We start from the raw sequence: 15,371 nt of genomic DNA on the forward strand, positions 1-15,371 counted from the left end.
ACATTAAGGCTGAGAGGGGGCAGTCCTCACATTGCTGGACTCCTACTTCCATCTGTCACAGCCATTGTGGCTGATGGTTAGGGATGAAAGTAGTCAAATAACTTCTGGGAGTCCACAGATTCCCCACCACTACATGAAGGCTTCATTATCACTGTGCAGAAGAGAGCCCAAGACGCAACAACTTTTGCAGATGCTTCAGGGCTTGGCTAATGTAGCCCAGGCTGTGTAATAAACAAAAATCTGCCCTTATAGATAGATAGATAGATAGATAGATAGATAGATAGATAGATAGATAGATTCTTTATTGTCATTACACAAGTGCAACATTGCACAAGTGCAACGAAATTGGATGCCATCCCTTAAAAACAACAAAAGCAAAACAACAACAACAACCAAACAAACCACATTCCAGCCACACCCACACCCACACCCATCAAACTCCCAGGTCACACTATCGAGTTACTGCATTTAAGAAGGCCACAGCTCTTGGATAGAAACTATTTTTCAGTCTATTTGTCCTTGACTTGATGTTTCTGTATCTCCTGCCAGAAGGCAGTAGTACAAACAGACTGTGTCCCGGGTGAGATGCATCCTGCAGGATATTGTTTGCTTTCCTAAGACAACGGGAACCGTACAGTTCTTCCAAAGATGGGAGGGGATGACCAATAATCCTTTGGGCTGTGGTTATGACCTTCTGGAGCACCTTCCTCTTCCTAGCTGTACAGCTGGAGAACCAGGCACAAATACAGTATGTGAGAATGCTCTCTATGGAGCCTCGGTAGAAGGACACCAGCAGTCTCTCACTCAGATTGTTCTTCTTTAAAAGTCTGAGGAAGTAAATTCTCTGCTGGGCCTTCTTCACCAGAGCAGTGGTATTTGCGCTCCAAGTCATGCCCTGATCGATAGTCACTCCCAAAAACCTGAATTCCGCCACCCTCTCCACCCGTTCCCCGTTGATATACAAGGGCTGAATGTCCGCCTTTTTTTTCCTGTAATCCACCACCAATTCCTTGGTCTTAGCCGTATTAAGAGCCAGATTGTTCTCTCCACACCAAGCACAAAGCCGCTCCCTTATTCCCTTATGCGGGACACAAGAGCCCTTATAGAGTCCTTTGCAGGTTCTCCATCAGTAGGAGAAAATAACAAAGGCCAACCAGAGAATATTGAGAAGCAAAGCAGCTAGTAAGCCTGATCTTTATTGAACTGTTGCAAGAGGGTGTCCCCTTCACACTCAGGAGGAGGAGGACCCCGAACCAAGGTGTGTCCGCCCTTATATAGACATTTTTAATTGTCCGCCTTGGAGTCCAAGACCACCCCCAGAAACACCATACATACATCACAGAAGGGGTGTAGCCCAAGGCCACCAAGATACATCATACCTACATCACAGAAGAGAGGGTCTACAACAGAAATCTGAGTGTGTTGTTTATCTCCTGTCTGTCAAGTTACCTGTTAATGGTTACTTGATTGGATACCCTGGAGAGCCTGGCCAGTCTTTTGTAATGACAAAAACTTAGTTCCTGAGCCAGGTCACAGGCTCACCCTATTCATACACAGACATACCCTTAAGACAGGATTTGGGAACAAAAAAACAATGGGGAGGCTCCCCCACCTCCTCTCTCCTTGCAGAAAAAACATTTGGTCCTCCTGTGCTGCTCCAGACATGTGGTCCACACATCTATGTATCGGCTTGGTTGGTACATTTATGAACTATATATATATGATCTTATATTTTTTATAATTTCAGCTGCTCAACCCACCCAAAGATTTGCTGTATCATTTTGTACCGGCTGAAGTTCTTTAAATAGGTTGTAGTCTTTGAGTTGGTAGCTGCATACACATACAGATTTGGGCTCGTTCCCAGAGATTTGTAGGGTAGAAGGCACACAATGCCTCTGTGGCAAGACCCATCACAGTATCTTGTAGTTTATCTGCTTTGCTGTAAGCCTGTGCAGCGCATTGTCATTTTGAAAATGGACGTGCTTGCACTCCCTCTGGGTTTTTAAGCTGCGGGTTGACGGTGGTCCAAGTGAGGTGTGCTTCTGTTCCTCTGGCGAGTTGCGTCTGTGTGTGTGTTGGTCATGGTTATTGGGTACAGTGCAGAGGAGGACGTTTCTGGGAGTTCTTCGTCTGAGAGATTTGTGAGATTCTGGCTTTAAACTGGAAGGCAGCTTTCAGTTGATGTAGAAAAATTGGGGTTTGGCTTTTGCTGCCCACCTCCCCAAAGGACTGAGTCCCCTAAGTCCATGATCGGTCAGAGATGAATGGATGGAAGCGGGATCCAGAGAAAAGCAAAAGCTGATCTTTATTTTTTGTTGCAACAGAGTTCCCTCCCCTCCTTGCAAGAGAGACCAAGAACAAAGTGTGCAGTAACCTTTAAAGACTTTGAATTTGCCCAACCCGTTAGCCAGAGACCACCCAAAAAGCATCCTACATACATCACAGAAGGAGGTGGTCTTCTTTGAGAGTGTTGCTTCTCTCCTGTCTGACAAGGAAAAGGTAAAGGGACCCCTGACCATTAGGTCCAGTCGTGGCTGATTCTGTGGTTGCGGTGCTCGTCTCGCTTTATTGGCCGAGGGAGCCAGCATACAGCTTCTGGGTCATGTGGTCAGCATGACTAAGCCGCTTCTGGCGAACCAGAGCAGCGCATGGAAACACCGTTTACCTTCCCACTGGAGAGGTACCTATTTATCTACTTGCACTTGACGTGCTTTCGAACTGCTAGGTGGGCAGGAGCAGGAACCGAGCAACGGGAGCTCACCCTGTTGCGGGGATTCGAACCGCCAACCTTCTGATCGGCATGCCCTAGGTTCTGTGGTTTAACCCACAGCGCCACCTGTGTCCCTCAGTCTGTCAAGGTACCTGATTGCATTAACTGTGCAGCCTGGCCATTCCTTTGAGATGGTAAATGCTTTGGTTCCTGAATCCCTTATTTACAAACTTACACCTATTGATAGACTGCTTAGCTTAAACTTGCCAGGCTGGATTTGCCCCCTACATTCCAGGCAGTTTATTAACTGGATTTGCAAGTGAAAGACAATTGGAAACCTTTCCCCATCTCCTTCCTCCACCTGCAAAAGAATATTTGAGGTCATTTTGGGAGAGTCAAAATGGCTTCAGGATTGTTCTGTTTCTGTGTCTGCGATGTGAGGGCACCCCAAATTTTTACAACACCGTATTGCTGTGATTCAGATCCCAGAATGGTTTGCCTGTGGCGAGATCCATGTGGCGCTCAGTCTTATGAAGAATGCAACATGGTTTCTGTTTTGCAGGCGTTGCACGTTCAGTTTAGGGTTGCCAGACGATAGTGGTCTTGGAGCTAGATTGATCTTCTTCTTCTTCTTCTTCTTCTTCTTCTTCTTCTTCTTCTTCTCATAGAATCCTAGAGTTGGAAGAGACCACAAGGGCCATCGAGTCCAACCCCCTGCCAAGCAGGAAACACCATCAGAGCACTCCTGACATATGGTTGTCAAGCCTCTGCTTAAAGACCTCCAAAGAAGGAGACTCCACCACACTCCTTGGCAGCAAATTCCACGGTCAAACAGCTCTTACTGTCAGGAAGTTCTTCCTAATGTTTAGGTGGAATCTTCTTTCTTGTAGTTTGGAGCCATTGCTCCGTGTCCGCTTCTCTGGAGCAGCAGAAAACAACCTTTCTCCCTCCTCTATGTGACATCCTTTTATATATTTGAACATGGCTATCATATCACCCCTTAACCTCCTCTTCTCCAGGCTAAACATGCCCAGCTCCCTTAGCCGTTCCTCATAAGGCATCGTTTCCAGGCCTTTGACCATTTTGGTTGCCCTCCTCTGGACAGGTTCCAGTTTGTCAGTGTCCTTCTTGAACTGTGGTGCCCAGAACTGGACACAGTACTCCAGGTGAGGTCTGACCAGAGCAGAATACAGTGGTACTATTACTTCCCTTGATCTAGATGCTATACTCCTATTGATGCAGCCCAGAATTGCATTGGCTTTTTTAGCTGCCGCGTCACACTGTTGGCTCATGTCAAGTTTGTGGTCAACCAAGACTCCTAGATCCTTTTCACATGTACTGCTCTCAAGCCAGGTGTCACCCATCTTGTATTTGTGCCTCTCATTTTTTTTGCCCAAGTGCAATACTTTACATTTCTCCCTGTTAAAATTCATCTTGTTTGTTTTGGCCCAGTTCTTTTTCTTCTTCTTCTTCTTCTTCTTCTTCTTCTTGTTTGTTTTGACCCAGTTCTTCTTCTTCTTCTTCTTCTTCTTCTTCTTCTTCTTCTTCTTCTTCTTCTTCTGTGATCCCTCATAGCCAAGTAAGATTGTCTTCCATAAACACGGTTTTAACAATGAATACGTAAGTGACTGTGGAGGCCAATTCTGGATCCACTCATCCTTCCACAGTGGGGACATTGGTTTCTGGGCAGGAGTTGATCACGGTGTGGATTTGCCAAGCGTGCCTTCCTCTTAGCACGTCTCTCCCTTGCGTCCTGAGTTCAAGTGTCTTCAAAGCCCATGACACCTTCGGAAAAGGCTGTTCTCCAATTGGAGCGCTTGCAGGCCAGTGTTTCCCAATTGTTGGTGTTTATACTACATTTATTTTATTACCAACATGATAAGCCTAAACTGATAGCTTTTAGCTGTGCTTGGATATTTGGTTGACAAATGCAACCTTAAGAGGTCTTTCTCTCTCCCCCCCCTAAAAACCCATTCTTTGCTAATTATTCTCTGCGAGACAACCTTCCTGTGGTTTTGCGTTGACGTCCCAGATTGCTCTTTTCAGGCAAGGTTGCTGCTTTCTATTTTTCTGCATGTTTGCAAAGAGCAAGTCCTTGCTTTTTTTTTAATAGGAGCCGAGCAGATGCAAGGCTTCTGTCAATAATGCAAATGGGCCTGTAGAGAGAGCAGAGGTGCATACAAAGCTATCAGAGAAATCTCTGCTAGGCTAAGGTGACCTTTGGTGATACAGGACAGCCTAGTCTCTGCAAGGAGTTCAGAGATCTCCCTTCCCTACTCGCTCAGCTTGCTTTGAACTCTCCCCTGCCACTTTGACCCTGTTCAGCAGGTGTGGCTGCTTAGAGCCGAGTCCTTTGTCTAAAAGGAGCTCCTGTTAATTTCAGATGTGAAGGAGAGAATAAGGCAGGTCTGGTGCTGTGTGTTTGCTTTGCTTACAGGCTAAGGCAGACCAATTAATGACTCTGCTTGCAGCATCCTCCTGCCAAGTCTGTGCGCCTGGAAACATAAGTGTTGGAAGGGTGCCTGTTTTTAATCACGCAGAGTCTGCCGCCGACAAAACCCGAGTCCTCAAATAATAACATTGGGTGGCATGCATGTTGTACCTGGAAGAAAACATCGTGTCAGATGCCTCTGCTAGCTGGCCTGCACTCACATGCCCCAGGCCATCTGGAGCAGCCCTTGCAATATTTATTTATTTAGAAAACCGACCCTCCCCTCCAGAGCATTTGCTTCCATCAGTGCAGAGTGCAATACTAAAAAACGAACCCATTCGACAAAAGAAATAAACCAGCGCTGTGAAAATGGAAGCAGTGGAATAACGTGCCTTCTCTCCTTGTGGTCTGCATTGCATGGGTTTAAATTATGAATGGGGGTGGTGGTTGGTGAATGTGTGTGCTCTGAACGGCCTCGGTCCAGTATACCTGAAGGAGCGTCTCCACCCCCATTGTTCTGCCCGGACACTGAGGTCCAGTCCTGAGGGCCTTCTGGCAGTTCCCTCACTGCGAGAAACCAGGTTACAGGGAACCAGGCAGAGGGCCTTCTCGGTAGTGGTGCCCGACCTGTGGAACGCCCTTCCACCAGATGTCAAAGAGGAAAACAACTACCAGACTTTTAGAAGACATCTGAAGGCAGCCCTGTTTAGGGAAGCTTTTAATGTTTAATAGATTATTGTATTTTAATATTATGTTGGAAGCCACCCAGAGTGGCTGGGAAAACCCAGCCAGATGGGCAGGGTATAAATAAATTATTATTATTATTATTATTATTATTATTATTATTATTATTATTATTATTATTTGAAATTCAGAATACGGTAGCCCACATCTTGATTTGGTTTCACTGGGGAATTAGTGGGATGAAAGAGAATCGTTAACTTCTAGCAAGTTTGAGGACTTGCCTCTCTCCTCATCCTGGATTCCAGTAGTGTTGGCAAATAGCTGTCCCAGGAATGTGACTGAAGAGTGGTGTGGAAATACTTACGATAAATAAAATAGCAGGAATGGTAATTCGGCAATGTCTGGGCCAAAGGTTCCCCCCATTTTTGTGGGAACGTTCAGGGATACAGGAGAGGATATATTGTCTGATTATATCCTTTTCCAACTTGTGTTAACAAGTTCACAATTTAGCAAAGTAACATTCCCCCTTTTAAACTTGCAGCAGATGCGTTTGCTCAGGCTCGCTAAAGCCACTATAATAACTGTTCTAGTATTTCCCCCTTATTCCCTCATAAAAGATAAGACATGACACAGTCTTCTATAAAAGTATAAAAAGGTTTACTCACATACCATTCTGTTCACAATAGGATCCCAGAAGGCAGACTTAGTTTCTAGGTATATGTTACTTTTCTAAGCTATCTCATAAGAAGACAGTCCCTTTGTCCTCTCTTGGCTAGAGCCAAGAGAGCAACTTTGGCTAAGCAGAGGTTGCTTCTTTGATGCATGTAGTCAAAAGAGAGAGAGATGGCTGCCCTGCCCTGTCGTTACCTGCACAGGTGAGGCCACGCCTACTTCTAGTCACATGCAGAGGAGGTCTGTCCCAGCCCAGCCCAGAAGGAAACAGGAAGTTTACCTGCTGGCTAGACAAACATTCCCCATGTGTAAACATGTTCACTCTAGGAATGTTGTACTTGACTGCTCTTGTGTTTCACATCCCACAATTTTTTGAGGGGGGTGGGGATGAGGGTGAACTCAGGAGAGAAGCTGTGCAGCTCAGGCACAAGCCAGGATCCCAAGAAACACAAAGCTCATTCTCTGAGCCTAGAGAGTTGGTTTTTTCATCCCATGCTGCTCACCAAATGCTCTTCAAACTGTGAAGGGAGAAGGAGATTTGAAACTAGTTTGTGATATAGCATGGAGCCTACTGGGCAAGCGGGGAGATAGGAGGGAGAAGCCAAACATTGCACCTGGGCTAGCACAAGCTCCCACTGTTAGCCTAAGCAGTCTTTGGATCCTAGTAAATACGCTGTGGTAGTCATTGTACTGAATAAACAATGCTGAAAGCTCAATGCCTGAGTGCTCCGCTCCAGTCCTGGCTGCATGTGGAGTTGCACACAAAATCCCACTTGCAAACCTGGTAATCACCGAGGTTCTGATCCTGCCCCTGTTCCTGCCACTCGATACACCATTATTTGGCCTTTGTTGTGTTAACCTCTGTATAAGCCCCATGCCGTGCAGAGAAGTAGCAGCGGCAGCCACTCTGGGTTCCTAAGTGGTTTTTGCCTTGTCTTCTAATTGTGCCGCTGATGGCACACACTGCAACAGATGCTTTGTTAAATACCTCTGACTTGGAATAGCCCACTCAGTTTGTTCTAGGATGCTAATAGCACCTCCCTGACAATGTGCAGCTGTGCTCAGAGAAACACTGCCCGTTTTCATGGTGGCAGGATTAATCCAGCCCGAGAGGCTTCTCATGCCCGAAATCTCAAAATTGGTTTGTTAACGCTGGGCCTGACTCTGAGGTCAGTGAAAAGGAAGGCAATTATGTGCCTCTTGGAGGAAATTACTGTATTTGCCATCTGTTTCCTGCAGTTCAGCGTTCTTTCCCCTCACTATCAGATTTTGGATGAATTTTTGCATTTGCACAATTGAGCACATAATGGACATGAACTGGACGCCTTCGTCACCCTCCTGGGGGGGGGGGTGGAAAGCAACACTTAGCTAATTTGGGGCACGTTTTCAAGTCCGCTTAACTCTTGTTAGCTGCTGTATTGCTATGAAACATCATTTTGTGCTTTGGGCCTCTTTTTTTAAGAACAGTAACAGTCACATTCTTATGGATGCAGCAGTTGCTTTTGGGGCTGTTTGGAATAAGACCTGCCTCTTTCTGAGAAAGCCAGAAACAAGCCAGGTGGTTGGTGAAAATTGCTTAACCTCCCAGATTGACGGGCCTTGCTGTTTGTTTCTCAACAGGGTATACCGCTGGAACGCCCTACAAGGTCCCTCCCACCCAGAGCAACAGCGCACCTCCTCCCTATTCTCCATCTCCAAATCCTTACCAAACCGCTATGTACCCCATCCGAAGTGCCTATCCGCAGCAGAACCTGTATGCCCAAGTGAGTACAACCGGCAGCCGCGGCAATGTCAAACAGCAAGAACAAAAACAAGAGCCTAAAAGTGACCGCTGTTTAGTAACTCTGCTGATCTAAGCGTAGAAAACGGAATTTAATTTAACTGGAAAAATCTGAATGTTCTATGTCATGCCTAAAACACTGTGATTCGGCAGACCTCCCTTGGGAAGATACAGTGGTACCTCGGGTTAAGTACTTAATTCGTTCCGGAGGTCTGTCTGTTCTTAACCTGAAACTGTTCTTAACCTGAAGCACCACTTTAGCTAATGGGGCCTCCTGCTGCTGCTGCCGTGCTGCCGGAGCACGATTTCTGTTCTCATCCTGAAGCAAAGTTCAAAGTTGCTTCATCCTGAAGCAAAGAACTATTTCTGGGTTAGTGGAGTCTGTAACCTGAAGCGTATGTAACCTGAAGCATATGTTACCCGAGGTACCACTGTATTCTGTAATGATGGTGCCATCATTAAGAGCATAAGAAGAGTGCTGTTGGGTCTGAACAGAGGCCCAGCTAGTCTAGCATCTGTTTATCACAGTGGCCATTCAGATGTCTCTTCTGGGAAGCTCTTAAGCAGGAACTAAGGAAAGAGCCCTCTCCCCACCTGTATTTCCAAGCACTCAGTGTTCAGTGCTGGAGGTACTTCCCAGCCACCATGGCTAGTCGTCATTGATAGTTTTATCCTCTATGAATTTGTCTCTTTAAATAGGCCTTTGAATCAGCTAGGATGGCTGCTGAATTTTTGGATGACAAGGGGGGGGGGTCAAAGGTGTGCTAAAAGAGGAAAAGACTGCAGAGAAGCTGAATGAATTATTTGCATCTGTCTCCACAGTGGAAGGTGTAGGGGAGATCCCTGTACCTGAAGCAACTTTCTTAGGAAAGGGAAGCCTCTGCAACTGAGGCTAATAGTTGTGAGATGAGATGAGATTCCTGGCCTCGCTGACTAACGGAAAAGGAACAGATCCCTGGGTCTGGATGGTATCCGCTGAAGACTCAGAATGTGAAATTGCCTATCTTTTAACCAAAACGCACAAAGTTGTCCCTCTATGGTTGAAGACTGGAAAGTGGGCACTGTATCGCCAGTTTTTAAAAGGGGTCCAGGGAGGACAATGCTGGAAATTACAGGCTGGTTAACATATTACGGGGAAGCTCAAATTGGAGCATGATTAAGAATACGTTACTAAGCATGTAGAAGGACAAGCCTGGCTTCTGCAAGGCGAAATCCGGTCTTCCTCACTCTTTGAGAGGGTCAACAAGCATACAGATAAAGGTGATCTAGTTGGCGTTTTGTACCTCACCAAAAATTGCTTAGTAAGCTTAGCAGTTAAAGGATAAGAGCATAGGCTGCATTAAAGGTAAAGGTAAAGGGACCCCTGACCATTAGGTCCAGTCATGACCGACTCTGGGGTTGCGGCGCTAATCTTGCTTTATTGGCCGAGGGAGCTGGCGTACAGCTTCCGGGTCATGTGGCCAGCAGGACTAAGCTGCTTCTGGTGAACCAGAGCAGCACACGGAAATGCCATTTACCTTCCCGCTGGAGTAGTACCTATTTATCTACTTGCACTTTGACGTGCTTTCGTAGAATCATAGAATCATAGAATCATAGAATCATAGAGTTGGAAGACGCCACAAGGGCCATCGAGTCCAACCCCCTGCCAAGCAGGAAACACCATCAGAGCACTCCTGACATATGGGTGTCAAGCCTCTGCTTAAAGACCTCCAAAGAAGGAGACTCCACCACACTCCTTGGCAGCAAATTCCACTGTTGAACAGCTCTTACTGTCAGGAAGTTCTTCCTAATGTTTAGGTGGAATCTTCTTTCTTGTAGTTTGGAACCATTGCTCCGTGTCCGCTTCTCTGGAGCAGCAGAAAAAAACCTTTCTCCCTCCTCTATGTGACATCCTTTTATATATTTGAACATGGCTATCATATCACCCCTTAACCTCCTCTTCTCCAGGCTAAACATGCCCAGCTCCCTTAGCCGTTCTTCATAAGGCATCGTTTCCAGGCCTTTGACCATTTTGGTTGCCCTCCTCTGGACACGTTCCAGTTTGTCAGTGTCCTTCTTGAACTGTGGTACCCAGAACTGGACACAGTACTCCAGGTGAGGTCTGACCAGAGCAGAATACAGCGGCACTATTACTTCCCTTGATCTAGATGCAATACTCCTATTGATGCAGCCCAGAATTGCATTGACTTTTTTAGCTGCCGCGTCACACTGTTGGCTCATGTCAAGTTTGTGGTCAACCAAGACTCCTAGATCCTTTTCACATGTACTGCTCTCAAGCCAGGTGTCACCCATCTTGTATTTGTGCCTCTCATTTTTTTTGCCCAAGTGCAATACTTTTGCCCAAGTGCAATTTCTCCCTCTTAAAATTCATCTTGTTTGTTTTGGCCCAGTTCTCTAATCTGTCAAGGTCGTTTTGAAGTGTGATCCTGTCCTCTGGGGTGTTAGCCACCCCTCCCAGTTTGGTGTCATCTGCAAACTGCTAGGTTGGCAGGAGCAGGGACCGAGCAACGGGAGCTCACTCCGTCACGGAGATTCGAACTGCCGACCTTTTGATCGGCAAGTCCTTGGGTCTGAGGTTTAGACCACAGTGCCACCCGCTGTCCCTATAGACTGTCTTACGGATCAGTAACTGGTTAAAGAATAGGAAGCAGGGATGGATGGATAGAAGAAGTGGGGTTCCTCAAAGATAATATTTGGTGCTTTTTAATGTTGTTCATGAATGTCCTGAAGTTATGTCTAAACAGTGAGGTGGCCAAGTTTGCTATTGATGCCAGTTTGTTCAGGGTGGTAAGAAAAAAGAACGGGATGGCAAGGAGGATCTCTCCAAACTGGGTAAGCAGGTATTAAAATTTCAAATGCGATTCAGTGTCAGTAAGTGTGAAGTGATGCACAATGAGGCAAAAAATATCCTTACAGCATATTTATACACTTAATGAGGTCTGAACTGGCGATGGTAGCTCAGTGAAAATGTCAACCCATAACGCAGCGGCCTTGAAAAAGTCAAATTCCATGGTAAGGATCATAGGGAAAAGAACTGAGAATAAGAATGCCAGTATCAGAATGTTGTGGAACACTTGTGTACGATTCCATCGCATAGGATAATGTAGAGCTGGAAGAGTTCCATAAAAGGGCAACCAAAACTATGAAGAAGTTGGAGAAACTCCTCTGGGAGGAACAGTTAAAATACTCGAGTCTTTTTAGTGTATAGTAAAAGGTAATTCAGGACATGATAGAGATTACCGTATTTTTTGCACCATAACACTCACTTTTTTCCTCCTAGAAAGTAAGGGGAAATGTCTGTGCGTGTTATGGAGCGAATGCCTACAGATGGCGGGGTGAATCTGCTGCAGTTGTGAGCAGAGGATCCATGGTTCCCCTTCCTTCCCTCCTCCGTGGCTCGCTTTGAAACAGCCTGGGGCCACAGTGGTGCAAAAACGTGGTTACAAAGCATGGATCCCCAGGATTTTTGCATTGGGCTACCCCAAACTCACCGTCAGGTCACATGTCTGTGGCCACAGCATGAACCACAAAAATCATACATCCACTGTTTCGTTTAGAATATTTTTTTCTCTTGTTTTCCTCCTCTAAAACTATGTGCGTGTTATAGTCGGGTGCGTGTTATAGAGCGAAAAATACAGGTATTTGTAGTGTGGAGAAGATGCAAAGAGGTAGGTTTTCTCCCTCTCTCATAACACTAGAATTTGTGGACATTCAGCGAAGCTGAATTTTGGAAGATTCAGGAGGATTCAGGCAAAAGGAAGCTTTTCCACACGAGTAAAAGAACAAGCAGACAAACCACTTTCCAAAACACATAGTAGATGAGAGGAATGCCAAACTTCCTTTGTCCTTCCTTTTGCTAAATGAAGGATGTGCTTCTCTGCTATGTCCACTAAGACATGGCATAGTCTGGGGTGTGCAGAGATATTACTTACATGCCTTTTGGAAATACCAGTACAAATTGGAGCAGAACTGTTTTACCACACGAAAAGGTCTTTGATCTGCTCCTTGTAGGTGTGATGCACAGTATAGCTAGACATTGGTGCTATAACCTAATGGATGGGCACTGTGCAGAAATTAAAAAAGGGCAGGCCCTGCCCACAGACATACAATTGAAAGCCAAATTACCATATTTTTCGCTCCATTGGACGCACCGGACCATAGGAGGGGGAGAATAGGAAAAAAAATTTTTTTCCTTGTTCTCCCCCTCCAAGTCAAGGTGTGTTCTGTGCGTTCAAGGTGCGTTCACCCGAAGCCTCCGGAGCCCAGCGGAAGTTCCTGCTGGGCTCTGGAGGCTTTGGGTTCCTTTTGACCTGCTCTTTGGGGCTGGCGGGGGGGGAGTGCTGCTTTCCCCCACCGCCAGCCCCAAAGACCAGGTCGGGGAACAGCGGGAAGGGCGCTCCGCCTCCCCACTGTCCCTCGAGCTTGTGGGGCTGGTGGTGGGGAGAAGCACTGCCTTTCCCCACTGCCAGCCTCCAAACCAGGTCGGGTTTGGAGGCTGCTATCCACAAGCCTTGGGAGCCCGGCGGGAACTCCCGCCCAGCTCCCAAGGCTTGTGGATATCTGCCCGAAGCCCGGGGCGTGCAGCGCAACGTGCCCCGGGCTGCAGACTGCTATCCGCAAGCCTTTGGAGCGCTCCGAAGGCTTGCGGAGAGCTTCCTGAAGCCTGGAGAGTGAGAGGGGTCGGTGCGCACCGACCCCTCTCGCTCTCCAGGCTTCAGCAAAAGCCTGCATTCGCTCCATAGGATGCACACACATTTCCCCTTCATTTTTGGAGGGGAGAAAGTGCGTCCTATAGAGCGAAAAATACAGTAAATTGAATTGAATGAGCCAAGTGACTTGAGGACTGTGTGGCAGTGTCCGAATCTCCCGTTGTTCCAGGTGCATTTTGCGAGAGGGAATTTCATTACTGCATGAGCAGTTTCTGAGCTCTGGGCGCGGTACTGCGCCTAAGATTTCAGATTAAAACTGCAGAGGGGAAGGAAAGGGGGAACCTTTTCTTGCCTCCCCACTTCCAGCCACTCTCTGAAGACTGGAGAAGAGACCCTCTTAAGAAGATTAGGGGTGGGAGGGCAGGGGAAGAACTAGACCATGTGAAAAATGAACATCATATCTTAGCTGCAGTTCATTCATTTTCAGCTCTGTATTCTTGTTATAAAAAAAGTGCGCCTAGACATTCCATCAGGACGTGGGTGGCGCTGTGGGTTAAACCACAGAGCCTAGGACTTGCTGATCAGAAGGTTGGCGGTTCGAATCCCTGCGACGGAGTGAGCTCCCGTTGCTCGGTCCCTGCTCCTGCCAACCTAGAAGTTCAAAAGCACATCCAAGTGCAAGTAGATAAATAGGTACTGCTCCGGTGGGAAGGTAAACGGCGTTTCCATGCGCTATTCTGGTTCGCCAGAAGCGGCTTAGTCCTGCTGGCCACATCACCCGGAAGCTGTACACCGACTCCCTCGGCCAATAAAGCGAGATGAGCGCTACAACCCTAGAGTCGGCCACGACTGGACCTAGTGGTCAGGGGTCTCTTTACCTTTACCTTAGACATTCCATCCTTGCGCCCGTAACCTCGGTTTAAGGTGCCATTTAGCTCCTAGCTTTCCTACTTCAATTTCTAACACAGCTGTGTTGTGATGGTGTGTCCTACATCGTTGCCGATTTTTAAAAAAGCCAACCTCTGCTGAAATGTGGTTCTCCTCCCCTACCCCCTTTCTGAACAGGGAGCATATTATACACAGCCAGTGTATGCGGCACAGCCTCATGTCATCCACCACACCACCGTGGTCCAGCCAAACAGCATCCCGTCTGCTATTTATCCAGCTCCCGTGGCTGCCCCAAGGACCAACGGCGTGGCCATGGGGATGGTAGCTGGGACCACCATGGCAATGTCAGCAGGTGAGAACGAAATGGAAATAAACCGTGTCCTGTTAACCCTTGCGGTAGAGCAGCCTTTGCCAATGTGGTTTCTTCCATGCGCTCCCTGTGGGGCTAGAGCTCCCATACCACGTTGGGCAAAGGCTGCAGTACAGCTTGCATGAAACCAGAACTGTGTTGTCCTGTTTGCAACTCCTAAACTGTATTTGCGGATCTGTCTCTGTCTGCCACAGTTCCAGGACATTGCGGGGAATTTGGATTTCTAAGCATCGCGCCTTTCTGCTAAGCGAAACCCTGCCCAAAGTTTCTTTTCTTGTGGCTGTGAAAATATTATTGGAAGGCTGGCAGGCACACGAGGCCTCTGAACCTGGAGTGGGCGGCAGAATAAGATTTCCAACAGTTGGGTGTTGGACTTAAACTTTCTTCACTCCTCTTGTCTCCCCACAACTAGTAAAAAGGATACAATTATAAATGATGAGAAGGGCTGCTAATTCTATGGAATAGCATCTCTGCCAACAGCCAGCCCTTAAGCCCATTTCAGCTGTTTCTGCCCCTCTTTCTGGAAGGATAAGCCTGGAACCAGAAGACTCTGTTATACAACTCACCCCACACAATTAAAAGCTTGCCACTTTGGGCTCCAAGTTTGGCTGAAAAATGGGGTGCTAACATTCCACAGGGCGGACACCATTACCGAGAAGGCCCTCTGCCTGGTTCCCTGTAGCTTTGCTTCTCACAACGAGGGAACCGCCAGAAGGCCCTTGGAGTTGGACCTCAGTGTCCGGGCAAAATGATGGGGGTGGAGATGGTCTTTCAGGTCTACTGAGCTGAGGCCATTTAGGGCTTTAAAGGTCAGCACCAACACTTTGAATTGTGCTCGGAAACGTACTGGGAGCCAATGTAGGTCTTTCAAGACCAGTTTTACGTGGTCTCGGCGGCCGCCCCCAGTCACCAGTCTAGCTGCCGCATTCTTCATTAGTTGTAGTTTCCAGGTCACCTTCAAAGGTAGCCCCATGTAGAGCGAAAAGCAGTAGTCCAAGTGGGAGATAACCGGAGCATGCACCACTCTGGGGAGACAGTCTGCGGGCAGGGAGGGTCTCATCCTGCGTACCAGATGGAGCTGGTAGACAGCTGCCCTGGATACAGAATTGACCTGCGCCTCCAGGACAGCTGTGAGTCCGAAATGACCCCCAGGCTGCGCACCTGGTCCTTCAGGGGCACAGTTACCC

At 47.3% G+C, this 15,371-nt stretch overlaps 1 protein-coding gene across 5 annotated transcripts in view; it reads left to right on the top strand.

Moving 5' to 3' along the window:
- The window catches only part of FAM168A (family with sequence similarity 168 member A), a 175,761-nt gene that overhangs the window by 149,562 nt on the left and 10,828 nt on the right, over window positions 1-15,371 (top strand). For all 5 annotated transcript variants that reach the window (XM_081860773.1, XM_081860775.1, XM_081860776.1 and 2 more), the window contains 2 exons: window positions 8,118-8,260; window positions 13,992-14,166. In XM_081860773.1, coding sequence (XP_081716899.1) covers window positions 8,118-8,260; window positions 13,992-14,166 — 318 coding nt within the window. The remainder of the gene's footprint in view (window positions 1-8,117; window positions 8,261-13,991; window positions 14,167-15,371) is intronic.

This window comes from Podarcis erhardii (genome assembly GCF_964252035.2).
Source record: "Podarcis erhardii genome assembly, chromosome: 4".
NCBI classification, from domain to species: Eukaryota; Metazoa; Chordata; class Lepidosauria; order Squamata; family Lacertidae; genus Podarcis; species Podarcis erhardii.